Source organism: Orbicella faveolata, unplaced genomic scaffold (genome assembly GCF_042242905.1).
Source record: "Orbicella faveolata isolate gen_17 unplaced genomic scaffold, um_ofav_v1 contig_24, whole genome shotgun sequence".
NCBI classification, from domain to species: domain Eukaryota; kingdom Metazoa; phylum Cnidaria; class Anthozoa; order Scleractinia; family Merulinidae; genus Orbicella; species Orbicella faveolata.
In genome coordinates this window covers 31007260-31035103 of record NW_028301552.1, presented here as the reverse complement: position 1 = coordinate 31035103, position 27844 = coordinate 31007260, and the positions used below count along the sequence as shown (strand labels likewise).

Here is a 27844-nt window from a genome sequence, read left to right as displayed (position 1 = left end):
CGCTATGAATTTTTCCAAGTCTCGCGTCGGCCTGCTTTTCGTGGTTGCCTTCGTGGTGTGCTTTGATTTTCATAGCATTTCTGCCATGGTCCGAGAAACTCGTGACGGGTTTATCAGAGAAGATGAAGGTACCGGTGAACATTCTCAGCCGATCCGAGGGAAAAGGTCAGTTCAAATTGATGCAGCCCGCCCAAACCTGACGGAGATTGCGAAAAGATTGCTAGTCGTGGAAAAAAAGTAAGTAACTTACAGGGTGAAAACTCTTTCGAAAGTTCCATCCGAAATATGTCTTTCAACTAGTATACAATGAGGTATAAAACGGATTAATTTCAAGACATTAAGATTTCACTTAACAGGGCCGTAGCTAGCAACAGGCGAACCTAAGCAATTACCTTAGCCAAAATTTTTGAACTTATTTGCAATAACAGTAATGCAGTGAAGTAGAGATGCATCTCGGTGTTCTTTTTTTTCGTATTTAAACCCTCTTAGCTTGCTTATGTTTGTGTTGGCTTCTATCTGCAGACTTGAAGCCTTGCTACATCCCAGCTCAAGTGACTCCTGGTTGGTGGGGTACCTTTTGGGTATGTACATACTGCCGATTTGAATGTTTGACCGTTAAAAGAGCCATTTTCCTCTCACGACCTGAAAACTCTAAAGCTTGTCTTATAATAAGCTATTCGCTGTTACTAAATCAATTGAAGTGTGTGTAGGAAGACTTTCAAATACGGTGTTGGCCGCGAATAAATGACTACAAGTGGCGGATAACATTTCCCAGCAGTTATTCTTTGCCGGACAAGAAAATACTACCACGCTTTATCAAGTGATGTTACATTAGACAAATAGCTTGTTCCCACTGCGTTTGTCTGAGTCACAGGGAACGTTTAACTTAGGTCAAGTTTGTCAAAATTCCGAAGCAAAACTTTGAAAGTCAGCTTACCGTCATTAACCCTTGCATCTGTTCTCAGATAAAGCACGCTGTTTCAGCCAATCAGAGCGCGCTTTATATGGAAACTGTATTATAAAATCTAAAAATAATGTTGTTCGTAAACAATGCCAGCACAAGGGGTTGATACTGCTCAGAACCAGAAGATAGCTTGAGTGTATTTGTTTCGATTTTAAAATAGAAATGTTGTTTATATATCTTGTCATTCTTTTTCTTCAGGGCGGGACAGTAAACATAATGGACAGGGCAAAACTGGACCCCCGGGACCTCCTGGAAAAATGGGTCCAAAAGGTAAGAAAAATAGAGGGATGTATTTGAAAAAAAAAAAAAATACAAAAAACAAAAAACAAACACACAAAAAAAATAACAAAACAAAACAAAACAGAAACAGCAAAAAATAAAAATAAAAAAGCAAGCATGCAGCACACACGACCCGTCCCACATTTCCCTGAACTTTTAAATTCAATACAAACATATTGCTAAAAAAGTGCCGGGAAAGGAAATTTGCAATTAGGACTGAAACAAGAGCTTCCACAATATCAGGCTCCGTGGGCGAAAAATCAACATAATTAAGGTGATTGGTACTACATGAGTGCTTCAATTCTTAGTCCGTGTGTAGTATACAGCGAACGAGGATGGACAACACAAAGGTAAAACACATACCAATTACTAGAGAATTTCAAAGTTAACACGCTGTTGAAATAAACAACAGAAAAGAAATATTTCTTTAATACTGCAAGTAGTATAGGACGCTTATAGGGGCCGTAGCCAATCAGAAGGCGATGCATATCATTAAAAAAGGCTCTCGACCAATCAGATTGCAGGATTTGCTAATTTGCATAAACAAGATGGCGCCTATTTATAAATTGGGTCGCGCATGCGCAGAGAAATAAGTTGAGATACAGGAAGTGAATTTCAAAAATTTTATTGACACAATTTTAAATTACATGGATGAGTATCCGTATGGAAACGACATGAAAGTGTTCGTGTCTACGACGCGTTTGTCGAAGACAAGTCCGTAGTGTTTGGTACGTGTGATGACCTTGAGATGTTTGGTGGCTGGGTTTCTGTAGAAGAAGTTGGGGTTAACGACGGGGATGTTGCGTCGTTGCTCGAGAGGTTGTCTAAGTTCGTTGAGTAGATTTTGTTCCATGACGTCGTAATTGAGTTGGTGTAATCCTCGTACATTGAGTGAGAAGCCTCGTACTTTGCAGCAGACTTTGCCTTGGTGAGTTTTGTACCCGTAATTCTTGGGTCCAGCGGAGGTGAAAGTGGTAATGAAGTCGCCGTCGTCGAGCTCGTTGGTCATCTCTCCGAGGTAATCGCCTAGCGGAACGTCGGGTTGGCCTGGTTTGTGCGAGTAGATGACGGAATCGGTGTCAAAGTAGAGGACTTGTTGCTTTAACAGTTCCAGGTAGCTGTATAATTTGAGCCGAGCCCAGCAGGTGGTGAAAGCGGCGATGAAGATGTTGATTCGTCCGTTATCGGGTTGGTTGTCTTTGAGTTCGGAGTAGACGACCTCTAGGGCTTCGTCGTTGACGATTCTGACTTGTTTTATATCGTGGAAGTGATTGGAAACGAGGGCGAAGAGTTGTGCTGCGGTGTAGGCGACTTCAGTAGTGGGTTTGTGTAGGTTTTCGCCGAACTTGCCCCAGAAGGAGTTGAGCATGAGTTTGGCGGTGGCTTTGCGTCCGGGATTTTTCTGGATCATGTCCGGATCGAGAGCGATGCCTTCTTTCTGGCGGTATTGTTGCACGTACTGTACCCTGTCTTGGGGGGTGTGACACCAGTTCGGGTAGCCAGCGGATTCCTGTTTGATTTTTAGCCAGGTGTTTACGTAATCAGCGAAGAGTCCCTTTCGCCGTTGTTCGGGTGGGAAATGGTGGACTTCGTGGATCTTGGTGAGTGTGTATCCCATGTCAACGGCTTTCTGGATTTCGGGTGTGCACCAGGTCCCTCGTAGCGTGCGTTGCTCGGCCGTGTGAGAGCATCGGTGTGATTTCTCGAGGAGGGGTTTGTTCATTTCCTGTTCCACACACGATCGGCAGAGTGGGAAGGTGAGTTTTTTATCGTGCCGAAAAGGTAGAACGGGATGGTAAAGTTCGTGAGGTGGTAGTATGTCCACTTTGGCCATACCGAAGTAGTGATGGATGTCTTGGTCGTCGGGGTTGACGATGACTTGCGGGTGTCCTATGGGGTATTCGCATTCCTTGTTGACCCAGGGGTAGAGCGACGTCACGTCCACGTACTTGGTTTGTTCCCCTTGGGTCACGTTGGTCACGTGATGCAGTTTGATGGCATTCGTGCGTCCTCCGAAGAAAGCGTCTCGGGGTTCGAGGGGGTGTACGATTTCGAACGTGTCCAGGAACCGACGTAGATCAGGGTCGTTTTTGACTTCTAGGTTCCAGTCGCATTCCCACTTGACGCAGAGCTGGTAACCTTGGCGACTGAGAAGGTCGTGTTTGCGGAGTGTGGCCTCGTAGACTTCCTGCATGGTGCGATCGGCGTGATAGATGGGATATCGGTCTCGATGAGTCGGGAAACAGCGAGGACACCCGTGCCATAGACATCCGTGGAATTCGTAGACGGTTCGAGTGGTCGGATCGTATCCGTCCACGAGCTGATTGGCTAGTCGTGCTTCGCCTCCGTTTCGTACCGTGAGGATACGATCGCCTTGACCCGTGCGTTGCAACGAGTGTTCTTGCCAGGCTAGCCATTTCAGGGCTTCGACGGACTGATTGGATCGGGCGCCGTGCCATCCTCTCGGGGGTCTGGAGGCAATGGTGTTGGGCGGCACGAGTTTCTTACGCCAGAATCGGTTGCAGGCGGAGGCGATGGTGATGCATTTCTCCATGGGGTCAAAGTCGGCTTTTTGTTTGAATTCTTGCCGGAACTTTTGACATCCCGCTTTGAGGAGTTTGACGTCCGACTCGCAGTAGGCTTCCATTTCTTCCCTTAGTACGAAATGGTAGTCGTTGTCGACTTTCTCTTGGTACCACTGTTCGAACTCGGCTTTCTTTTTGGGGGACATGCCGTCGGGATCGTACATGTCTCTCGGAGGCATGGGTCCTTCGTACGCTTGGTTTTCTAGGGTGTTGAATTTGTGTGGGAAGAATCCCTTGTGTAGTTCGGTGATTCCGAAGGTGGTAGGAAAGTTGGCCAGAGGGAACGGGAGAAAGCAGAGGGAATCTTTGAAAGTCAGTCTGTCAGATTTTAGTGACAGTATCTTGGTGCCTATGGGGATTTGGTCCGTGACTTCTCGATGGGCGGCGTAACAGTGTTGCAGGATGAACATCCCGTCGTAGCCTTTGAGATTGTGAAAGATGACGATGACGTTCCGATCCTTATTGTCCTGGTCGACGGTGAGACCTTCGAGGTGTGCGAACAACTCGTAGGTGCAATCGTCGCCGTAGAAGGAGTGACATATCTCGTCATCGTCGCTTTCCAGGCAGAGTAGAATGGGGGTCTGATTCCCTTCGACGTCTGTGATGGCTTCGTAGTCGCAGTACACTTGAAGGGGCGGGTCTTTGTCTACAAAGACGCTCGTCTGGTCTGGATCGTTGGGTCCGGGTTCTTCGAAGGGTCGCCCGTTGACTTGGTCGCGGGGGACACGTATCCTTTCTGGCTCGTCTTCGTCTTCGGGGAGGCGTTGGATGTAACATTGGTGCTTCGGCAGATGGACTTGTTTTTCGCAGATGCGGCATTCGCCCCATCCGCACTTGTGACCACGGGGACGCCCTCCTCGCTTGTTCTTGGGTTTAAGCTCGTAGACGTGACAACACTTCTCGCACTTTTTGTAAGTGTTGCAGATGGAGGGGATGCTGAGACTCTGCCGTTGCAAGTGGTCGGTGTAGCATCGGTCTCCGAAGAATTGTCTGTGACACGATTGACAGATGGAGGTGGGTTCGGGAAACTTGCCTGGCGCTAGGGGTCGTTTTTTCTCGATGAAATCGGGGCAGTCTTTTCGTTTGCAGGCGGGACACCATTGACCGAGGCAGGGATGATGATGAAAGTCGTCGTGATCGTAGCCTCGATTGCATTCGTCACAGAAGTAGGATTTGCTGAGGAATCCCTTAAACGAATTGCATCCGTCGTAGTGATCGTCTTCTTTGATGAGACGAATGATCTTATCCGAGGGTTCGGGTCCCACGTAGATGATCATGTGGGGTGGGTCGATGGACATGGCTTTGAGCTGGTAGCCAGGTAAAGCGGCCTGAAACTTTTGCAGTTCGGGAATGCCACAAGGTCCTTCGGGAACGTTGGCACGACGGTGGAGGTCTTTGGCCAATCGCTCTTGGACGGGTCGCCCCTGTTTGAGATTGTGGTAATCTAGGTCACGCGAATTCTCGTTCGCGTCAACCCAGGCTTTCATGGTGACGATGGCTCGGGCGCAGCAGAGAGTGTCTTTGTTTTGGATGGTCACGCGTGACCGTTTGACGATGTGCCGCACGGCGGCACAACTCGGCTTGTATCGTTTTCCGTTCCCGCTACCACGACCTGGGGTACGTATGAAAGTGGTTTCCATGGTAAACGTGTCGTCGGGGGTGAATTCTTCGTTGGAGTTGAGTTTGACCGCGAGAGACTGGAGATAAGTGTTTAGTCTTTCACTCCCTTCTTCGAATTCGCGCACGGTGAAGGTGGTGGATTGAAAGGCGTGCGTGAAGGCACGGGACTGCATGGTGAAATGTACCGTGGAGTCGGGTGTCAGGGTAGGATCCTGAACGATTTGTTGCTCGATGGATCGTTGAAGGGCACGAGTCAATTCTTGACCTAGATTGTCATTGCGAGTCAAGTCTCTGTGTTGTCTGAGCGTGGCTTCGAATCGTTGTTTGTTGAGGACGTTTCTCCAGTTACGTCGTGCACCTATGGGTCTCAATTCAAATTCTAGGAGTGGGCTTGCACCACCTCCTGTTTGGATCATCATGGGGTCGAGAGCTGGATCAAATATCCATTCATCGTCGTCGTCGAATGGGAAGGCTTCGTCGTGGGTTCGTCTGTTCTGTGAAGACAGTAAGGATACGAAAAAAATTTCAACATTGCTTTTTTATTTTTTAAGGTAACCAATTATGATACATGAGCAAATGAGTGTCTAACTTCGATTTTTTGTTAGATACATGATTTAATGCGTTTCTAAGACTACGTCCTAAATAGAGTCTCTTTTTCTCTTGACGAATGTCGACATAATGCCCATAGTAAGCCACGTGATAAGGGCTATGCCCGTACAACACTCTACAAACACTTAGATGACATTTCATCCTGCGTATTTCTATGTGTCCGTAACCCCATTGTCGTTTCAGTTCGCCATAATCTAAGATTATTCTGTGAAGTAGACTCAGTTGTTTATTGTTCCTTCGATCGCGTATGCACTGCCAGGTTGCTAAGTCAATCACGTAACACTTTATTTCTTCTGGTAACTTATCCCAGTGACTCTGTAATAAAAATTGGTTATAATTCGTAATGGTCCGCGTGTTGTATTTGATAAAAGGTAGGATAGCACCAAGTTTTTTCTATGGGGACGCGTCTCTTGGCACCCTTTATATCGTAACCTAAATACGTTTCTTTAGGTTTGTCGTAAATGTCGATGTAACAGCCCATTATTTTAGTATCTCTGAATCTGTCTTCTTTTTTCTTTTTTATGCAACATCCTGCATCACAGGGAACATGAACAATCTTAATGTGTCCTAGACCCCATTGTTCTTTCAGTTTGCCGTATTGTACTATTTCCTTGAGAACACGTTGTAACTTTTTGTTTCTTCTACGTTCGAGTAGTATTTGATTCCTGGTTAGGCGCATGATGTAATCTTGTAGTTCTGGAGGAAGCATATCCCAGCGGCTCTACGAATGTAAAAGTCTTTTAACATCGTTTATTCTGTAATAGGCATGATTAAGTCCGTACCCTAGAAATACTTCGAATGTGTGTTGTTCGTGTGTGTAGAATCCGTACACGACCATGTGCTTATTTTTCATTCCTGGAACTTTCCCTTTGGGACAATGCTTTAGCAGACATGTCTCTAGCTTGATTTTGATGGGACCTAGTCCCCAGGCTGCACGTACATTGGCGAAGGCATGTATCTCGTTGCGCAGGGCTTTCCACCTATCACGTTTGCGTATGTCTAAGAGATACTGTGCCTCTCTGAGGTGAATGATGTATGATTGGATTTCAGGAGGTAGCCAATCCCAGTAACTCTATGAAAAGAAGGTGATGAAGTGAGTCTCAGTTGTCTAGGGAAGCTACGACTGTGCTTAGATAACAAGGCGTGTGACAGATCTCGCAGTACAACTTTTCATGGACCACTCCCTTCACCAACTGTTCATCGAGTGCTTGGACGTAGCAATCGTAATGCGTGTAGTAACGACAGCACTTGGTACGAGCGCAGGTTTCAGTTCTAAGGATAACTTTATCACATAGGGTGCACGTTATATTATCCATTTTAGATACTCACTGCTTCTTCTTGATCCATGTGTTGGTTCATCTCCGCGTCAGTGATCTCAGTCATGATTCAGCGCTCAATACAAGTGAAGACACTCAGAGTGCCGTGAACGGGTCGGTCCGCTCGTTTTATAGTCAAGGCAAGATAGTGTCCAGTCTACGACCGGGGGGCGTGGTTGGAGGGATACCCCCCTATCCCCTGGGTCTACTCATACCACGTGACTTCTACTTGAGCTGCGATAGGTGGATGACTTGTTTAAAAAGCGGGGGTCAATGCATTTCAGTTTTTGGACATGTCGGTTGAACCTAGACGCAGTCGTCGACTTAGAGGTCTGGCACCCGAAGAAGCGCTTATTCAGCAAGTTTGCTTCATTTGTCAGAGAGATATCGACATCGGTTCCTTGACACTATGTCAACACACTCCATGCTGCCATGTCTTCATGCACCGACGTTGCTACCAGGAGATGAGAAGACAAGTGCGAACCTGTGGCAACTGCCGACGCGTGATCGAGGATGATCAGACTGAGATCGTGCTGGAAACCGATGAGGAACTCGATGATGAGGATGATATCGATCCGTTCGTGTTACCGTCAGGTGCGAATGACTTACCTAGATTTAGGCGAGAGTTGACTCGCTATTGTGATCAGGATAGAGCTAGACGCTGTCATCGCGAGGGGTCGTATATGTGGGATGAATTGCCGTATGGCATTGACCCCGACATTTGGCAACGTTATTATGACATGTTGGAAAATTTCGTGACTCTGTTTACGAATGAAACCATGCACGTGCACGGATGCGTGCGTCTCCCCGTAGAACCGACACGAGAGATCAGGAATGTTTTGTACCGTCTATTCATATTTAACACTCCTTACTCGACGTTTAACTTGATTCGAATTCTAAGGTTCAGACTCTTCTTTAGAGGCGTGGAAGGACTAAGGAATATTGTGATTCAGCATCTATGCGTATTACCCTTTCCTGGAGGACCGTCGATTTACAACGAGGACGGATTATGGAACTGACACTGTTTTTTTCTTTTTATAGTGTATGCACTACGTCAAAGAATTCTGGATGACATTTTGCATTTCAGAGACACGGGAAGACCCTTTGAGACGCACAATTCATTGACGCGTTCGTGGAATCACTTGCGATTTCCCATTCCGGTCACGGTGTGGTTCCATTACTATCGCGAGTTGGTGAGCTTTGTGTTGAACTCAGAGGGGCGAAGCTCCCTGTACATTCACGGCACCGTGTTCCTGCCATTCAACGTGACTGCGTTCGATCACATACGCATGGAAGTGTATCGCATGTTTTATTTCAACACCCCTTATAGAGTGTACAATTTCATACCCAGACTTAGGTTTCGGTTGTTGTTCATATCTTCGACTGCGTACGTGGAACAAATAAGTGTCGAACGACTGTTTGTGACCTCCCGTGTCTCCGATAGTCTGTACCACGATGGTATGACGTGTGAGTCTTGAAAAAACAACAACAAAGAGTGTAACTTTTCTTTTAATGATGACAACAAAGAGTGTAACTTACAATTAAAAGTTTACAATTTCAAACGTTTCTTGGCTTGCATGATTTTCTTAACAACGCGTTCTGTCATGGTTTTACGTCCGGGTAATTTGTCGATGGCTTTGATCATCTTGGTGTCGGCTTTCCATTTGTCCTGTAAGTTCTTGGCCCGTGAATAGTCAATGTCGTGTTGTTTGGCCAGTTTGTCCAGACGATTGATCCCGGGGTCTCCGCGTGCTAGACGTTTCTTCAGTTTGGTACCAGGTCCCATGTACTGATAACCGGGCCAATGAAACTCGATCCCAGTCTTGCCCAACCATTTTTGGATGTCGATCCCGTACCCGCGTTGACGACGTCGTCGTCTCATAGGAGGTGCTTTTTTCTTCTTAATCCGAGTCATATCTCAGTCTACGTCTTATCGGGGCGTCCCAATCTTCCCACCCTTCTCGTAACTTTTCTGCCTCTGTCTTCTTGGCCTTCTTATACTTTTTTGCCTTGCCTTTGGGACTGTAACCACCGTCGTCGTCGTCTTCAATACCGAGTGAACTCAGTAACTGCTTTCTCCCTGCAGAAAGGGCTGCCTTTTTCACACTCTTGCGGGGTTTGGATTGAATGGTAGGTTTGGGCGTTTTCAGCTCCTTTTTAAGACCTGTCGTGTCAAGGGGTTCTTGTTTGATGATCACGGGGGGTGCTTGTTCTTTGTTGGCTCCCTTGAGGATCTGTTTCAACAGATTTTCGACGGGGGTGTCGACCATGCCTTCGGGTTGTGCCGTTCCTTGGTACGAGATAGGACCGCTTTTACCCGTCCGTATGCGTTTCACCAGTTTACTTTCTTCGGAGGCGATGGGTTTGGCCATCTTGACGGCCATGCTGTCTGGAATACGCTTGTCTTTCAAGATGATATGTTGTTCAGCGGCCAAACGACCCGCTTTGTCCAACAAGGCATTCTCTGTAATCTGACCCTTGTAATAATCTTGCAATCGATTGAAATCTTGAACGGGTACCATCATGACTTCGTTCATACCTTCTGACTCAGGGACGTATCAGGAAACTCGGACAATTCTCTCAAGGCCGTCTCGTAACAGTCTTGCCAGTACCGTATGGATTCGTCTTTCTTTTCCAACTCGAGTTTGAGACTTTGAACGGTTTGCTTGCCTTTACCGCACTCACTGCATAACTCGATGCACCCACCGGGCGGCGTGGTATCTCGTTTCGTTTGACAGGTTTGACAAAAGTCATCGAATTTTAAAGCCATGTACTCTTGATACAGGGCGTGGTACTTTCTCCCCCAGTACTCGGACGAGTCTTTCCATCGGGCTTCGCGTCGATTGGCCTCTTGCAGCAGCTGCACAAGCTTAGGAATGGTCTCGTCTTTTCTAGGTGGATAATTGGGTACGACGTCGATCCCTTCCAAAGGGTAACCGTCTTCACTACGTCCTTTCACCGTACACAACATGCTTTGAAACAACCGCGTAACCCGCTCCAGAACCCCGCACCGTTTTGACTCAAGAGACGCTCTCTTCGACGCTTCAGGGAGTTTTTGCGTCTACCCACTTCGCGCAAAACCTTTTTATGTCTTTTCAGTTTCCCATAAGTTGTGGCGTCGATGGGTATCCTCTTTTTCAGCAAATTGAAAACCATCTCACTGATGGCGTTGATCTGATCTTTGTCTGCGAATTGCAACATCTGTCGACGTTTGTTCCGATTGGCTTCTTTCAGGATGTCCGTCAAGAAACGGCGTTGTCGTCGTAACCGCTTCATCCTTATGCACACGAGTAGAATGACGTACTCCTTTTATCGTCGTCTTGAGGCCACCACATTGTCTCTGATTCCTTTTGCTGCTTGACCCGCTAATTTCAATGCCGCCGTCACAAAGGTAGGTGAGGGTCCCGATAAGAACATACTGGCTCCTTCGGCGATCTTGTCTACCAAGCGACGTTTGCGTCGTGCCAGTGCTCCACCCCTCTGTTTACGTCTTTTCTTGGGCTTTTGTTTATGTCTCATTCTTTGTCTCCTTCTGTATGTCATGGTGACGAGTGAGGTGTACGACGGATTGTACAATCTCTTTTATCGTCTTCGCGTAGCGGCTTCGAGTGCTTTCTTGGCACCGAAACCTGCCGCTCCTGACGCAGCACCCAACGCCACCGCTTTACCTCCGGCTATCAGAGCGGGTATGAGAGCGGCTAAGGGAAAAATACCACCCTTCTGTCTCTTACGCGTCATCTTCCTCTTCTTACCCCTCATCATCATCATCTTCTTACTCCTCCTTTTCAACGTTCTTCTACGTCCTACGTACATGATGTTATGCAGCACAAGCGTCTATCACGTGTCACTTTTATAGCGGCACGTGATGAAATCGTGTGTCGTAGTCTAGAACGTATCGGTCGAACGTGGGAGGTGTGAAATCCGTCACCACGTCGTCCAACGTTTGCATCTTGGTCAAAAACCCATCCAATTCATCCACACCCACCATCGCGTAGTTTCTCAGTTCGGTCAGCGTCTTTTCGTAGGTCGTGTAGGCGAACTTGGACATGTCCATCTTGAACGAATACTTCTTGAAATCGTTCCACCCTTTCAGTAAGGTTGCAAAAGCCGTCAATCCAATCGCTGCGTACCCGTCTTTCCACACAGATCCCAAGACGATACTCGCGGCTACACACAGTAAGGACAGTCCGTTGAGAATGGCGTTACACAATTTGTGATGATCAAACATCTGTCTTCGACACCACCAATACTTGTGATAGAAGGCATACAACCCGTCCAAACGTTTCAGCGAGTCCAACTCCACCACGGTGGTGAAAGGTTCATCCAATAGACAGACCGAAGTGCGGATACTTTTTTTCATCGTCTAGGGCGTCGTTTTTTCTTACGTCTCCACAGGCGTCGTACCCCTCGACTCGCAGCTGCACTGGCTGCACCAAGGGCAGCGGCCCTTCCAACTCGGATGCCTGTTCTAGCGGCGCGTTTACCCACTGCTTTAGCCAATGCCAAGGCAGCACCTTTACTGACCGGTGCTAACGTTGACAGGGCACTTGTAATAGCACCACCCCACTGCTTTCTCCTTTTATTTCTACCTCTTCTCATGGTTGTTCTCTCAGTTACGTACACTGGTAGAATTGCGTGTGACGGTAGGACGTTGTCCGTTTTTATAGGTGGTAGTGATCGTGTTGGTGGTCGTGATACCCGCAATGCGACGCCCTGCGGCCGTTTGTTGTTGTTGGTTCAAAATCTCTTCCAGTTGTTGCTGCATCTGGGCTTGGTCGAGAACACGGTCTCCTCGCCTTCTTCTTCTTCGTCCCCCTCGAGAAGGAGGTGTGGAGTCGTCACCGCCACTACTTGAACCTCCACCTCCTCCACCTCCTCCTCCTCCACCTCCTCCACCTCCTCCGCCTCTGCCTCTTCCTCTGCCTCTACCACCGCTCCCACTGGCGCTACTTCGTCTGCGACTCCCAGCATCACTGGAAGACGTTGGTGTGTTTTGACGCGGGACGCGTCTAGGTCGTTTCCCTCCTCGGGTAGCTCTTGCCAATGGTGTGGCGTCTGTTATGCGCGTTGAACCGACACCCACTGTGACGTTGGTGCGCGAGGGTCCTGGGACAGCGCTACCGACACCCGCGGGTACGTTGGTCTGTGACGCACCCGCAGTGCCCACTCCGACTCGCGATACATTGGGTAGGGGTGGTGTCGACAGTTCAGATCGCGGTGAAGGAACGGGAGTACTCGTTCGAAATGGGGACCCCAAAGGCGAATAATCGTCCAGAGCCGAAAGGTTGAACTCGTCACTGGCGATAGAGCTCATCTCTCTCTCTTGCTATCTTCTTCTCTGCGAGTTCTCGTTGTTTATGAACCAAATAATCGAAACCTTCCCCGTTATATGCATTGACGATGGATCGTACTTGACGGTAACTCTCGCATTCGCTGACCTGTCTCATCGGTTCGTAGTCCAGCTCATTGGGATTCATGATGTATTTGAGCCTGTTTTTACACAAGTGAATGAATAGCGGAAACCACTCGACCTCGCTCCTCAACATGATGCAAACTGATGGCATCGTACGAATCCCTCGTCTTTTAACACTCTGCTGATGACGCGTTGATCGTCCTGACTGGCGGGATGAAGATCCAATAGCATGTAACCGTAAGGTCTATCCGTGACCTTTCGAAACGTGTCCAACACCTCCTGCCATTGCGTGGGAAACGATTGCAAAAGTAAATTGCGTATTCCCAACTGATCCCGAGGGTTCTTGAAGGCCGCGATGTAATGCGCGTTTCTGGAAATGGTCTTGGCGAATTTTCCGTTGGGGAATAGATCCTGACACAAGTAAATCACTGTGATGTTCCGATGATGCGAGTGTTTAGTGAAGAGATCCAACACGCGCTTGTCGTTGCCACCCTCGTCCATCAGATCGTCCAGCACCAACACGCCCCCTCCAGGAAACCATCGAGGTAACTGTTCGCTGTCTGGGATGCCTTCGTGAAACTTGACCCCGCCCTTCTTGAGCTTTTGGAAACCATCTTGCCACGAACCGTAGCAGTAATGAATACTCTGGGGCGGTTCTAGGAACAAGTCACCGTTCTCCAAGAGCAGTTTGGTGGTGAACACCGTCTTGCCGCAGCCTGACGGACCCGCTATCAACAAACTCGATGGCGTGTGAAATTGAAACGCTTTGCGTCGTTCCATGATCTCGAAAAAATGGTCCAGGGTCTATAGACGCTCGGTGTTTTATCCAAACATCGTGGCCAGTGGGGTCTTGACGGCTGGGATGCGTTTCAATAGACTCAAGAGGGTGGTTCTACGGTTGAAACAGATGGGGTTTTTGGCTCGACTCTTGGCAGCAGCTCTCTTTCTAGGTTTCTTGACGAATTTTCTCAAGTCTCCGAACTTGTCTTCGTACCAATGCCTCTTTTTCATTCTTCTTTTCCTATCTTCCTTCTCGGAAAGCATCGGCTTAGCGGGTGCAGCTCTTGGAGACATTGGAGCAGGTTGAAGAGCAACTCTTCTTCTTGCCGGTCGTGGTTGTTTTTGTCGTACCATGTTTAAAGTACTCGGTTGAGGCGCTTTTTTACCCGGTTTTCCGTAGCGTTTTTCCAAATTGGCTATCACTTCGTCCAAATATCTATGCCCTCTAAACTGTAGATCCATGAATGACTACAACTCGAAAATGAACGCTTTTTATTGCAAACATCTTTTTTATAACAAATGACGCACTCCTCTAAAGGAACCGCACGTGTCCTGGTGACACGGGGTTTTACAAATCTTGCGCCAGGTCAACTCGTCCACGATCAAACGTTTCAACATCTGTCCTACTTTACGATCGTTCTCTACAAACTCGTTTTTCTTAAAACGACTCAAGAACGAGTTCATGTCACGACCTTCGGCTCGGTCGATCAGGAACATCAAGGCGTAGTCGCCGCAACTCTGACTGAACAGGGACTGTAAACTCTTGCCGTTGTAAATATGGTACTTGAAATGACGGTCCAACCACGCTTGGAGAGGTTGGGCGGTTCCGTACGCGTCCAACGGCAGACCGTAACTGTCCAGTATCTCGCACTTGTCCTTGTCGGTCCACAAAGCGATCCAATGCATGCCCGGTTTGTCGTGAGGGTCCGTGTTCACGATGTAAGCGGTAGGTCCTTCTTGAGGCAATGTCCTGGGAAGACGATCGCAAGGGACCGTCCCGTAAAAGACACAGCGTAGAGACGGATTCGTGCGTGCCAAATGATCCAATTGTAAATTATTCAAGGCTACTTTCTCCATTTTTTCTTCTCTCTCATTGATACACGTCGTAGGTGACCACTCGGTTCTCGTTGACTTCCAGCAAGTTCTCGAATTCAGCGTATAACAAGACGGTCAGGTTTTCTCCCGGGTTGGCTCCAAAATCAATCATCACACGCAACTCGCCTGACTGCTTGGGGTTCAACACTGGACTGTCCAAACATCCGTTGGCTGTGTTGTCAAATACAAACAGGTTGGTTCTCTTGCCGTGACCCCAGTCCACTTTTCTTACCATGTTTCCTTTTCCACGACACAAGGCTCCCGAGGCTTGGAGGAATCTGTAGTAGCCTCTCTGATCTTTTTCGTCCCCATCGTGATCGAGCTCCAAGGTCTCGTAGGGGTATTCTTCACCTCTCACCAATTGTTTGATGGAGGAGATATTGAATCTTCCAAAATTGAACGGACTCTCCGTGATGGTTCCATTGAAGGCAGCTTGTTTCAACATCCCTACTACTAGCCGATTAGGTAGCTGATTGTGGAAAGGATTGTTGCACTCGAAATGACGATCGTCGCTGGGATGAGAGTAAGTACGAATTTCTCCTCTGACCGTGGGGTAAGTGACCACTCTTCCACTTTTCATGTTAGACATGACTTCTCGGTACACCGAGGGAGTCACTCTCACTTGAGACAGGAATAATCTCACATTCACGTCGGGTTCTGTCAGTCTCAGAGAAGTGGCACCACCCCATCGGATGGTCCACAGAGCGGGGTCATTGAAGTACATGTCTATCTGGATCTGCACGCCGGGTACCATCAACTTGCTGAGATGAAACACTTCCAGGTAAGGTTTGAACCTCAAAGTCACTCTCTTTCCACCGAGGAACTGGACTCGTGCATCGACCAAGTTCTTGAGATCTTGTGGTAGCGCTTTGTAATCATTGTGAGCTGGATTTAGCTTATTGGCAGTCAATTGATCTGAATCTCCGTCGTCTGGTACGCCGAGACAATTGTACCACCCATTGGGTGCAAGGATCGTTTCACCGTCGTCTCGGTCGTAGTTCAACAGCGCTTCTAGGTAGGCTTTGTAGTGGTAAGTATCGGTCTGAGGGCTGATGAGAGTCCCATTCAATCTCACGTTGATCTGTTTGAAGAGGGTGTTGGCAATATTGTTGGCGAGACCCATGACATCCGCAGCCAGCAGATTCGAAGCGTCACTTTTCTTGACACCCCATTCCACTTCAAAGAAACTCTCGTTCAAGTCGATAAAGTCTTCCTGAGGGTCAACTTGAAACGTTACCGGGTTGATGCCCGTATTGAACGGATTGATTCTCACCACACGGCGAGATGCCATACTCAGATCCGTGGGAGGGACACTGAACATGTTCAGGCGAGGGTTACGAACCCCTGCCGACCTGGCATGAGCCACCATGTCCGTCATCGTCGTCGTCTACGTCGTTTCCTTCTCACAGCGGACTGTACCCAACGATAGTTTGGAAGTTTTGAGCGTGCGCGGAGGATCGAACCACCTTTATACGTACGTACCCCTACAGGGATACGCCTCACGCGTCTCGAGTAGATGGGAATCATAGTCCAAAGAGGTCTTTTCTCACTCTTTTGGATAACGCACGTTGGATCTCTTGCGTCGCTTTACGTTTCACGGCTCTGGTCGCTCCTCTCTTGACCCCTGCGAGTCCTCCTCTCCAATTGGGCTTTCTTCCTTTACCGCCCGCATTTAAACCTTTCACCCCCTCAATGGCCGCCTCGCTCAAAACGTCTCTTAGCATTTTAGGACCTCGTTTCTTGACGTCTCTCCAGATGGGTCCGAATCCGTCTCCAGATTGCTTGATTTTATCGGGCTGAAATCGTACTAGGGTTCCACCGATCATTCTTTCTTAAAGTGTAACGTCACGATCGTATTGCCAGGTCCAAACTTCACTAGTTTTCCACTTGTCTCAGCCACTTGCACCTCTATAATGTCGAGGACGTCTTTGCGCACGGGAATATATTGAATGTGGTAAGGTTCAAAATACTGAGTACCTTCACCTTTTCGAATCAAGTTGACCTCTCTCAGTAAATCCGTGACTTGATTCCCCACCACGCTGCTACCTCCCACGTCGGAGTACACAAACAGGGGACGCGAAGTGCTCCCCACCACAGCTTCAAACGCCTTGTTCAGGTTCAGAAAACGCCAATTGCAATAGACGCTGAGTCTCATAAAAGTTTCAGTCGATACTTCCGTTAAGACTGTCCAAAAAACAGGTGATCCACTCGGGTCGCGTAAGTCACCTTGGGTGGCAATGTTGGGAATTTCATCTTTGAAGAATTCGATCTGCAAGTTAGGTCCCAGTTCGTACGTAATTGGGTACGTACTTCCCTTCCTAATGAGCCATCCCATTTTAATAGCCAGGTCGACATTGAATTGTAATACAGGCACGTCTGTGGGTTCTCGTAAGGTATCCTCATTGTTTGTGACCAATTCATTGCCTTCCCACTTGAAGTCTACGTAGGTTCTCTTTCCATCAGACGTGACATATTTGGCGCCTAATTTGGGTCCATTGTCCGCGAAGATGCGTTGTCTCTGGAAAAAGGCGATCATGGATTTCATGAATCCAACTCCATCCACGTTTTGGAACACTTGTTTGAGAGCCTCCGTATCGAATCGTGTGGCTCCCAGATTATATCCGCTACTGCCGAGGCGTCGCCACAAGTAAGAGGCCAAGGTGACTTTTTTATCGTCAGGATCGGACGGCGACAAGGCAAGAAGCGTCACTTGATCATCAGGCAAGGTGATGCTGCTCAGACCCACTTTCCATCCTAGTCCCTCAAGGCGTATGGGATTAGGCAACCTGATCTTGAAATTGTTCGCCACGTTTTTAGGAAACTCTTTCTTACTGCTGTGACTGGGTAAGCTGACGTAAAAACTCATCCTTTCTTGAAATGCAGTGTGATCGTGGTCACGCCCGATGCAAAGTCCACCAGTTTTCCGTCGTCCTCAGATACTTGCACTTCGACAATGTCCAAGACGGACGATCGCACCGGTAGATATAGGATGTGTCTCGGTTGAAAGTCAACGACGTTCGTGTCGTAATGAACTTGTTTCAACAGATCCGTGACTTGATTCCCCGTCACCATGCTCTGTCCCACATTCGAATACACGAACAAGGAACGACGGTTCCTACAGAACGCCTCTTCGTAACTACTATCCAGGTTCGTGAACACACAATTGATGAAACAACTCAAATGTAAGGCTCTCGAGTCGATCTTGTAAAAAATCTCGTCCCCATTATTCGTGGCCACGACCAAGTCCGTGGCATTGGGTACGACCTCGGTGGGAAATTCTTTTCTCAAGTTGGGTCCCATGACGTAACCAGGTTGTCCGTTTTGCAACGTTCCAAGCTTGATCCATTTCATCTTCTTGGCCAATTCCATGCCGATGGACATCTGTGGATACCTAGCATTATCATTGATCTTGAGAGTGGTGCACGTTCTCGAGTTGTCGATGACGCATTCTCCATGCTCGGCCCGACGCATGACCGTGTACAGCAATTCGGTGGGATCGTTGGCATTGCTCTTTTTCTTGAACATTTGCAGTCCGTGCACCGTTTGATCCCTCAAACCCATCATGTATCGATCTCGTATAATGTTCATGAACTCGGTACCGGTACTAGGCGTGAAGTCCAAATCACCTTCTTTAATCTGGATCGTTTGTTCTGTGTAGAGGTTGTGTCGAGGATTTAACAGCACCAACCACCAGAATTGAAACAGAATATTATCTTCATAGTCCAGCTTACGCACCGCAGACGGAAACGAGAGGTCGCTGACACCCACTTTCCATCCCGGTTCTCTCAACTGCAACGGGTTCGGCAGACGGTTCTTGAAACTGTTGGCCTTGTTGTCCGGAAACTCGTTCGTGCTGGCATTGCTCATCACCTGCACGTAAAGTTCACTGGGAGACTCACCCATCCTTAAAGTGTAATGTCACCGAGGTCACGCCCGAGGCAAAATCCACTAGTGTTCCATCGTTCTCGGCCAATTGCACCTCCAATATATCCATCACGTTGCTTCGTACGGGTTTATATTGTATGTGGGTGGGTTCGAAGTTGACCTTGTCAGGGTCGTGAGGGACTTCTCTCAAGAGATCCGTAACGCGATTCCCTGTGATCGTGCTGCGACCTACATTCGAATACAAGTACATGGGTGGACGAATACTATGACTGACTTGGACGTCACCCCCATAGTGCTCATCGTAGATCTCGTCCAGATAATCAATGCGCCAATTGCAATAGGGACTGAGCTGTAAGGACCCATCGTTTGTGATGTTCCAAAAATTCGTGGATTGCACGTTGCTTTGATCTTTCCAATCGAGTTTGAAAGGGGGCACCACATCGTCCTTGAAGAGTTTAATCACGTGATGACCCAATCTGTAATCGGATAGTCCAGGCTTTTCCACCCACTTGAGTTTCTTGACCAATTCAGGACCAAACCATATTTTCGGACGCAATAGTACCGTGTCACCGGGAGTTTCATCGAGGAAAGTATCCGTATTGTCGATGATTAATGCGTCCCCTTCCCATCGAAACACCGCGTAGTACTTCTTCCCGTCGGCAGTGCGTAGAGTTTCTTTTTCATTTTCCATGAAGTGCGTCAGACGATCTTGGTAACGACCCACCAAGTATCGCATGAGCGATTTACCACCCGTGACTTTGACTCGGTCCTCGTGAAGATCAGACCCACTGATGGTAAAAGTGTTACGGAAGGGTCGTGGAAACCAACTACCGTCGGAAGCCTGTGTTTGTGTTTCCATACTCCATTTAAATTCAATTAGCTTGTCGTCGTCTTCGAAGAGGTGGGGTCGGTGAGGTAGCTGTGGGAAACGTCGAGTGGGTGGAGGCGGATAAGAAACACTACTCAAACCCACTTTCCACTCCTTGTCGGACTCAAACAGGAGCGGGTTCGGAAGACGGTTCTTGAAACTGCTGGCCTTGTTGTCAGGAAACTCACTGGTGCTAGCATTGCTCATCAACTGCACGTAAAAGTCTCTCATTGTTTCTTAGTCTTGGGTTTTTGGGTCACGTACAAGCCTTTTTTATCCACCCAACTGTCGTACTTGACTGGCCAACCTTTCCAGCGCACCAAGACTTTATCCCCTTTTCGTTTGACGATCTTCTCGATGCGGAACAGATCGTCGTCTTTCACGTTCACCTTTTGCAAATCCTGCGCGTAAAACGTGCCCTCGACCGTCGTGCCGTCCCATTCTTCCACCTTGTACGTGGTGACCTTCCCAGGACGCACCCGACGTATCACAAACACCTCCTCGGTCCAACCAGGTAAATACCCTTTCTTGAACTGACGGAACTTCTTGTTCAATCTCACACGATCCCCGACGTTGAGTGTCGGTCGTCTCGATGTTTTACCCTTTTTCTTTCCGTAAAGAGTCTCCCAGACGTCCTCGCTATTGTCTAAAGTCACTTTGTCAGGAGCCATCTTGATACTGCGATGATACGATCGATTGTACCCTCGGACTAGATCTTGTAACACGGGCACAAACTTCAACGTATTCTTCACAGTGAAGTACCGGTACAAACGTTCTTTCAGGGTCCGATTGAACCGTTCCACCACGCTGGCTTTCGTATCCCCCCGAGTCGAAAAATGATGAATGCCTTTCTGCTTCATCAAATCCTGAAACGTCTTATTGTAGAATTCCTTCCCGTCGTCCGTCTGGAGATTGAGGGGTTTTCTATCTCCTTTCAATATCTTAGCCATGCCCTCCGTCACCGCTTTACCCGTCTTGCTCTTCAAGGGTTGGACCCAGGCATGCTTAGAAAACACGTCCACCACCGTCAAGAGATAACGGTACCCTCGATTGTACCTGGCAATGTTGCTCACCTCGATCAGGTCGGCCGTCCACTGCTCGTCGATACCGAACACTACCACCGGGGCTGTGGGAAACCGACGACGTCTGGGTTTGTGCAACGTGTACCCCAAATCACGTTGCAGGACCTCTCTTGCACGGGGGACCGAGATCTTATTGGCCTTAGCGAATCGCGTCAGACCACCCAGACTACCGGGTCTGGAAGGATCCCGATACCGTCCCAGTAACGTTCCGGTCGAAAGCGGCTTTTGCTTCTTCTTTTGACTTTTCTTCATAGTCTATAAAGTTTGTACACGCACCGTCTCCACAACTCGAAACGCTGCTCCCGTACCTCGAGATACTTCTTAAATGAATCGGACTGGCGTTTCAACCACAAGATATAAACGACAAAACGCATCACGTTGGGTTCGACGTCGGTATAGTCAAACACCTCCAAGGGAGAATCGCTTAAATCGTAAGGGATGGGTTCACCCTGTCCATATCGTGCATAGACACTAGCGCACTTGTAACACAAGGTCGTCCAACACCATCGATCGGCTAGGGTCGTGCACATTCTCGAGATGAACAAACTCAAAGCATGAGACATGATGATCATTTTAAACCCAATTTTTATTCAAACTTTCTTATATAGGTACAAAACGTCGTGCCTGATTGGTTCTTACTTAAAAATAGACTCTGATTGGATAACACGAAAAAGAAGGCAAAAATACCTAGTCTGAATCTGTAAAGTAATCAACGTGTTCATTGATATTAAGATCTCGTCCGTACTCATTATCACAGTCTTCCTCGTAGGTATCCATGGCATAATATCTACAATTTTTCCGACCACATTCCCCTTTACCAGGTCTCCACTTCAGGGCTTCAACCTCGTTCCCCTTCACATAGAATGCTTGTCGCATACTCTCCTTACACTCACCACACAGGTCATCCTCATCCGCTTCAATGGCACCAAAGAAAAACCGATCCTTCCACAGATTACGTTGATGCATGAGGTCGTAGATCAACTCTTCCAACTTCAGACACGTTTCCCTGTAATCTCCCTTTCTGAAAGTCAGTAACTCGGCCACCCTGGGACTCTCGTCGGACTCCAACACCCGTCGTGATAGATCGCGCGCGAACCGCAAGGGTTCAAACAGATCACGAATGACCTCGCTCATCCTGAACGTGAGGTGATTCGTGGCGATCAAACAGACACACTCAGCGTCCACGATGGGATCCCGACAAGGAACGAATTTGAATTGACCGCTACCACTTCTGTACATCACGCGACACCACTCACCACAGAACAAAAACACGTGTTCGTTCTTCTTCATCATCTCCAAAATCGTACCACCCCAGTCAGGACGACGTCTCATCAAGAGCTCAAAAGACCACAGACTATCGGGTATTTGACCTAAAGGCTCGAAGAGATTGTCAAAAATGTACATGTCCACTCGGACATCCTGAAGGGCATTGAGATCTCTTAACGTGTGTACCTTCTGATCCAATATCTGATCCACGAGGTCCCGAATCTGGTTCGAGTTGCTATAGTAATTCATCTCTGCACCCCTCAGACAAACTCGTTAAACTTCTTTCCTTCTCGATCCGCTCGCTTCGTGATCTCCAAGCCTGACAAATGAGGATAGCAATCACGTACACCCCAGTCAATCAAGTGCCTCTGGAGCCTATAGTACAAAGGAGAGACAAGACGTGTCTCCAAATCAATGATCCTAGCGTGTAAAGGGTATTTTTTGCCTTCTGTTTCGACTGAATCCACTACGGCATAAGCTCTATTCAGCTGCTCTCTCAGATCTTCAAGGATCTCTTGCACGTCTCTCTCATCCAAAATCCTAGGATTCATCACCGCGAATGATTTTCACTGTGTCGTGCGTGCTCCTTTTATACCCCGCTCGTCACCTCCACATTTACTCAGTACGCGTACTTTCACTGATCACGCGTTCATTTTTTAAACCAATCGAAATGAAGACAATCACATGACACGACTCCGATTGGGTCACCAAAATTGCATATAAAGGCGAACCGCGTATTCATACACGAGTCACTCTTCAACATAAGTCATGGATGCACGCGCAGAACCCGTCAAGAAAAAGAAAAAAATGTCCAAAAAGAACCTGGAACTGCACTTACCCAAGAGAGTGGAAAGAGAAGGTAAACTACAATCCACTTTAGATAGATGGTTATTTAAAAAACCTCGTGCCAGACTCCGTTTCAAAGAACGCGTCCTCCTCAAAGAGATCACCCATGACTCGGTCAGTTGGACCACCGTCCCTCTCAAAGGCTTCTCGGAACCCTTGAGCGCCTTTTCGATCCAACGCCAAGAAGTCAAACGCCAAATGAAAAGTAACCATGCCCGGCGAAGGCAAAGACTGACACTCAAAAACATTCGAAAAACCAAGCATATCCTAGAAACCATGCTACGTGAAAACACCTTGATGGGATACTAACTCTATATTTCATCATATAGACAATGAAAAGCTACCTGCCATTCAAGGTGGATGCCTGACCGTGATCAGTGAATCACCTCCTCGAACCGTGCAAGTACTTGAACCCATGGGACTCGATAGGTTCAAGAAAGACAACCTCATAGAACTACCGCCTGAAGTGGATCACCGAGGAGAATCAACCGAAGTCCAAGTGTTGGAGGAATTCGACCCCGATCAGTTCCTGAACCAAATGACCCCCCAAGTTCCCATCTGTCCCCGATGTATGGTACCCATGAAATACGGGTGTGTGAAAACCAAAGAAGGGGGTACCTGGTTTGAGTATTACCGATGTCCCTCTGAACGATTCTACACCAAGTGTTATGTGACCTGCGGTGTTAACGAAGGTGTGAGTGCCTACCTGAAACGCGTCGACGAACAGACCCACCCCTGCTACAGGAACATCGACCCAGCCCGTTTCAGATGTCTATGCAACAAGTCCCTGGTCTTAGCCACCTCACACTCCCAGTCCAACCCCGACAGGCTCTATCTCAAGTGTCCCAAGCGTAATTGCAAGTTCTTTCAATGGATCAACGAATACCCACGCGGGATAGCCCAAGACATACTGATTCATGGACAGAACCCAAACTAAGAATGGCAGGGTGGCGCAGTGGAAGCGCGTTGGGCTCATAACCCAGAGGTCCGAGGATCGAAACCTCGCCCCGCCCATTTTAACACAGACACAGTTTTTTAAAAAACACTCCGTTTTTTATTTTTTCTACACATTAAGTAAGTAAACTATCATTTGCATCTATCATAGATCTCATTGTCACTTGATCACATTGGTTAAACGTGTCGTAATAAAAGTTAATTACATCAACATAGCGTTTCGCCGTCTTCTTTCGTTTTCGAGTCCACGTAGACTGAAACGGTTCAAAACCGTAGCACAGCATCATTCGATGAAACGTGATCCTGTCTACAGGCGGCTTCACTGTCTGGTTCCAAACAAGGTTCTTACGAATACACTTGATGGCATTAAACAAAGTTCTTCCAAACACTTTCTCCGCAACGCGATATTGGCGTCTGCTGCGCGTCCAATTCTCACGCTGTTCGTCCACGAAGCACAGGATCTGGTGCAACATCACCTCGAGCTGACTGGAGTCCTTAAAACGGATAAACCACCGACGGCCCGACAACAAATCTCGGATCGGGAAATCCATCGCTTCGTAAAAGCGGGTCCATGGCTCGTCCATCATATATATCGCCTCATCGTAGGTCACATCAGGTTTTCTCGGCACGTGGTTTTGCAGGCCAATCTCTCTCAAGGCCATGATAGCGCTCAATACAAGTTCAATGACTCAGAGTGAAGAGCGGACGAGGTCGATCCGCTTTATAAAGTCCCACACCAACCAATCACAGCTCAAGTAGATGTCACGTGGTATGAGTAGACCCATGGGATAGGGGGGTATCCCCCCAACCACACCCCCCGGTCGTAGACTGGGCACTATCTTGCCGTGACTATAAAAACGATCTGGCCGTTCACTCCAAGTCATTCAACTTGTATGGGAGCCCATTATAGAAGACTCTGGACCGTTACATTGCTGTATCTTCTCAACGTCCCAAGTGAGTAATGGAAGCGTTAGAACATTGTAATTACGAGTTAAGCACCTTGAGAAATCGAGTGAGTGAGTGGATGAAGGATGAAGAAGAGACCCCTTTGTACAGGGACCTAGAAAACCTTTTAGGTTTCATCGGGGTGGCTCTGGACGCAGTCGATCTTTTATCCCTCGAAGAGAAGTTGACGGGCGCCGACGAGGACGACATAAATGATCTAGTGATTCATGTAGACTGGGTACGAAACGTATACAGGCAATTATTATGAATCTATTTTTTCCAGACATGGAACACGACCATTGCTACGTATGCAAACAAAAAAGACCATGCTGTCGCAAACCAATCCTCGAATTGGGTAGAAATGGGACCCACGACAAATCAATACGCCCCGTCAAGGGACAGTTGAGAGAAGCCTGGGGACTAGGGTGTGTATGGAAAACCTGTTGCGGGGCCATCTATGGCATGTACATCGACACGGAAACTAACCGTTACGAACCCGTCTTCCTGGGAAACCACTATGCTGAGGCCCTGTCACGTGTCAATCATGTTAAATCGTTCTTGTAAATAAAAGGGCGCAGGTCACTAGGATCTTGCACACGTCCCACTATGTAAGTCGTGTCTGTCCAATAAAAATGTTGTTGTTGTTCCATTTTTCAGACTCATGTCATTCGCTAACCCAAAGTGTCTATGGTGTAAGGAAGGATTCACCCCTAATCACAGTATCAACGACTACTTTGTGAGCATTTGTTGCGACCAATTCTATCACGGAACCTGTAGATCACGCCACTCGCCAACACACTGCCCTCATTGCAAAACCGTGAATTTCGGTGAACCTCACGATGACCTCCCCAAAACCAAGTCCTAAAGAGGTAAGCGCTTCAACGGTCTAAAACGGTTAAAAATTGAGTCGTGGCCCTTAAAAAAATTTTTTATTTTTTTCCCTAGAGACCCCTGGCCTGTAAAATCAAATTAGATGAACCACACCCAGGCGAAGATGTCACGCTCCTCTTCCTAGCCCAACATTTTCCCTACCCGTGGTACCTGAGAAAAGACCTCTCAGACCTATGGCCCTTCGGACGCGTGTTCGAATCCTCCTCAGGCCTTCACGGAGAATTTATTGCCCCACAGACCATGATGCTATCCCTCGTGCACCTAGGAACCCATGACGTGCAAGCCCTAGGCATGATGAAAGATATCACACAACAAACCATGTATATTCTCTCGTTAAATGATCTTTATTAAAAAATGTTTTTTCACTCTGTGGGTTGTCGTGGTGAAATTTCCTTCACAAATGCTTGGTACGCCAACTCTTCTCTATCAGCAGCATCGCCCCTCCACTCCTTCCATCCTGCCAAAAATCCATCCGGCAAATTCTCCAAACACACAGGGTCATTAAACGATCTTGACGTGTCCGCAAGCATCTTATCAGACAGCATTCTTCGTAACCTCATCACCTCATCCGCCAGCTTCGTCACTTCTTTCTTCAGGACAACATCCATGGCGTCAGAAATGGCAGTACTCATTATCCTTCCAAGAATACCCTCATGAACTGCATTCAACGCTCTCTCTGCAAAGTCTTTGTCGCGCGGCAACACCTCTTCAGCAACACTCTCCACCTTCGCCTTGATATCCCTTGTTGGCAACCTCATTCTTGTCGATCCACAAAAACAATACTCACTCGATACTCCCGCAAACCCCTTTTTTATAACCCCTATACGAACCTCGATTTCAGGCATTGGCTAGCGCCCTATTTGGACATGCACGTGACCTTCTCTGCACATGCGCGACCCAATTTATAAATAGGCGCCATCTTGTTTATGCAAATTAGCAAATCCTGCAATCTGATTGGTCGAGAGCCTTTTTTAATGATATGCATCGCCTTCTGATTGGCTACGGCCCCTATAAGCGTCCTATACTACTACTGCAGGCGCCAAAGGAGATCAGGGAGATAAGGGCGAGAAAGGCTCGGATGGGAAGTCTGGGGTCAAGTATGTTCGCTGGGGAAGGACCACATGTCCCAGTGGTGCGGAAATTGTTTACAAAGGTAGGGATAAGCCGATCTGCAGAATTTAAACAACTTTTTCTATGAAGGAGGATTTTTTCGCCTTGTAGCGTAGTGGGAGTAATTTATGAAGGTAAGGACTCTCACATCAGGGAATTTTCTTCATCTTTCAAAATATCGAAAGCAGGACAAGTCATCGAAATCAGGGCCTGAAGGATGAAGGATAATAAACACAACAGCCTCAAACTCCATTTGCAATTTGACCCCAAAACCTGCTCAGGTATTTGTCCTTGGACATTGTCTATTCCTCAAAGCACATAGTTTTACTCGAGCTACGCTTTCGGAAAACTGTTGGCTTCACGTAACAGATAATGCCAGCGAAAAAAAATATGCCTGCGTATTTCGCGCCAAATCGAGCCTACTTTGTTTAGATATTACCCTAACGCTTGGTCAAAAACCCCCTATTTGTACGTTTTGTATGTCGATGAACATACATATATAGTAGCTGATCAACATAATTTCCTCTTGTGTGTCTAAGAAGAAAAAAAGATCATTATTTTTATATGCTTGTTGCTAGGTGTTATTGGTAGTGAACATTACACTCACCCAGGCGGCGGAGTAAATTATCTTTGCCTTCCGCTCAATCCAATTTACGACAAGTACAAGGATGGATTTCAGAACTCGGGATTCGTGTATGGCACCGAGTATGAAGTCAATACTTTCAATCCATTTAAGAAAAATCTCCATGACAGTGAAGCACCTTGTGTTGTTTGCTTCGTTAAGTCACGTGGCTCACTGCTTATGATGCCGGCACGGAATGTTTGTCCATCTGGATGGACCGAGGAGTATCATGGGTACCTGATGAGTGGATACTACAACCACAAGAAAGGATATGAGTTCGTCTGTGTCGACGAGGATGCAGATAATGTCCCCGGTACGCAGGTTAACAAGGATGGTGCCTTACTCTACCCTGTAGAAGGACGGTGTGGCGCACTCCCGTGCAACCCATATATCGCCGGAAGAGAGCTAACTTGCGCCGTGTGCACTAAGTGACCGACGACGACCGTTGCATTGGAAACGTAAAAGAAGACGGAAGAAAAATTTTCGAACATGTGATTTCATAAGCTCTCCTGATCTAACTTGATTTAGAACAGTACTTATATGCTAGTCATTTTAGTCAAAGAAGTAAACCATAATGAAGTTCAGTCTTTCGGTCAAAATTGAAGATCACAATGCACATGTATATGTAGCGAATAAATAACAATAATAAATTGTGCATGGTAAATACTCAAAAGCTCTCTTCTTTGCTTCACTGTCATTCAGTTTCTCTGGAGC

General features: G+C 47.5%; 3 protein-coding genes and 1 non-coding gene across 4 annotated transcripts; 3 read left to right on the top strand and 1 right to left on the bottom strand.

The window, feature by feature from the left end:
• LOC110064960 (uncharacterized) lies at positions 1–27803 on the top strand. The gene is made up of 5 exons (XM_020772064.2): positions 1–237; positions 523–581; positions 1163–1234; positions 26435–26551; positions 27087–27803. Exons 1-5 carry the CDS (start codon positions 5–7, stop codon positions 27560–27562), a joined length of 957 nt encoding a protein of 318 aa, XP_020627723.2. The 5' UTR covers positions 1–4; the 3' UTR covers positions 27563–27803.
• On the bottom strand, positions 14592–16516 carry LOC149111298 (uncharacterized protein F54H12.2-like). The gene has a single exon (XM_089290929.1). The coding sequence runs from the start codon at positions 16037–16039 to the stop codon at positions 14657–14659; it is 1383 nt and encodes a 460-aa protein (XP_089147055.1). The 5' UTR covers positions 16040–16516; the 3' UTR covers positions 14592–14656.
• Positions 23550–23621, top strand: Trnam-cau (transfer RNA methionine (anticodon CAU)). Its single transcript has one exon. It is a non-coding gene; the product is annotated as a tRNA-Met (tRNA).
• Positions 25273–25749, top strand: LOC149111296 (uncharacterized). Its single transcript, XM_089290949.1, has 2 exons — positions 25273–25376; positions 25453–25749. Exons 1-2 carry the CDS (start codon positions 25347–25349, stop codon positions 25747–25749), a joined length of 327 nt encoding a protein of 108 aa, XP_089147075.1. The 5' UTR covers positions 25273–25346.
• Positions 27804–27844: the final 41 nt, after the last annotated feature.

Excerpts from the sequence above, each read along its gene's own strand:
- LOC110064960 (XM_020772064.2), top strand. The coding sequence starts at position 5 with ATGAATTTTTCCAAGTCTCGCGTCGGCCTGCTTTTCGTGGTTGCCTTC. Across the intron at positions 238-522 it reads TTGCTAGTCGTGGAAAAAAA|ACTTGAAGCCTTGCTACATC; the intron begins GTAAGTAACTTA and ends TTCTATCTGCAG. Across the intron at positions 1,235-26,434 it reads TGGAAAAATGGGTCCAAAAG|GCGCCAAAGGAGATCAGGGA; the intron begins GTAAGAAAAATA and ends CTACTACTGCAG.
- LOC149111296 (XM_089290949.1), top strand. The coding sequence starts at position 25,347 with ATGACCTCCCCAAAACCAAGTCCTAAAGAG. Across the intron at positions 25,377-25,452 it reads CAAAACCAAGTCCTAAAGAG|AGACCCCTGGCCTGTAAAAT; the intron begins GTAAGCGCTTCA and ends TTTTTTCCCTAG.
- LOC149111298 (XM_089290929.1), bottom strand. The coding sequence starts at position 16,039 with ATGACGGACATGGTGGCTCATGCCAGGTCGGCAGGGGTTCGTAACCCT.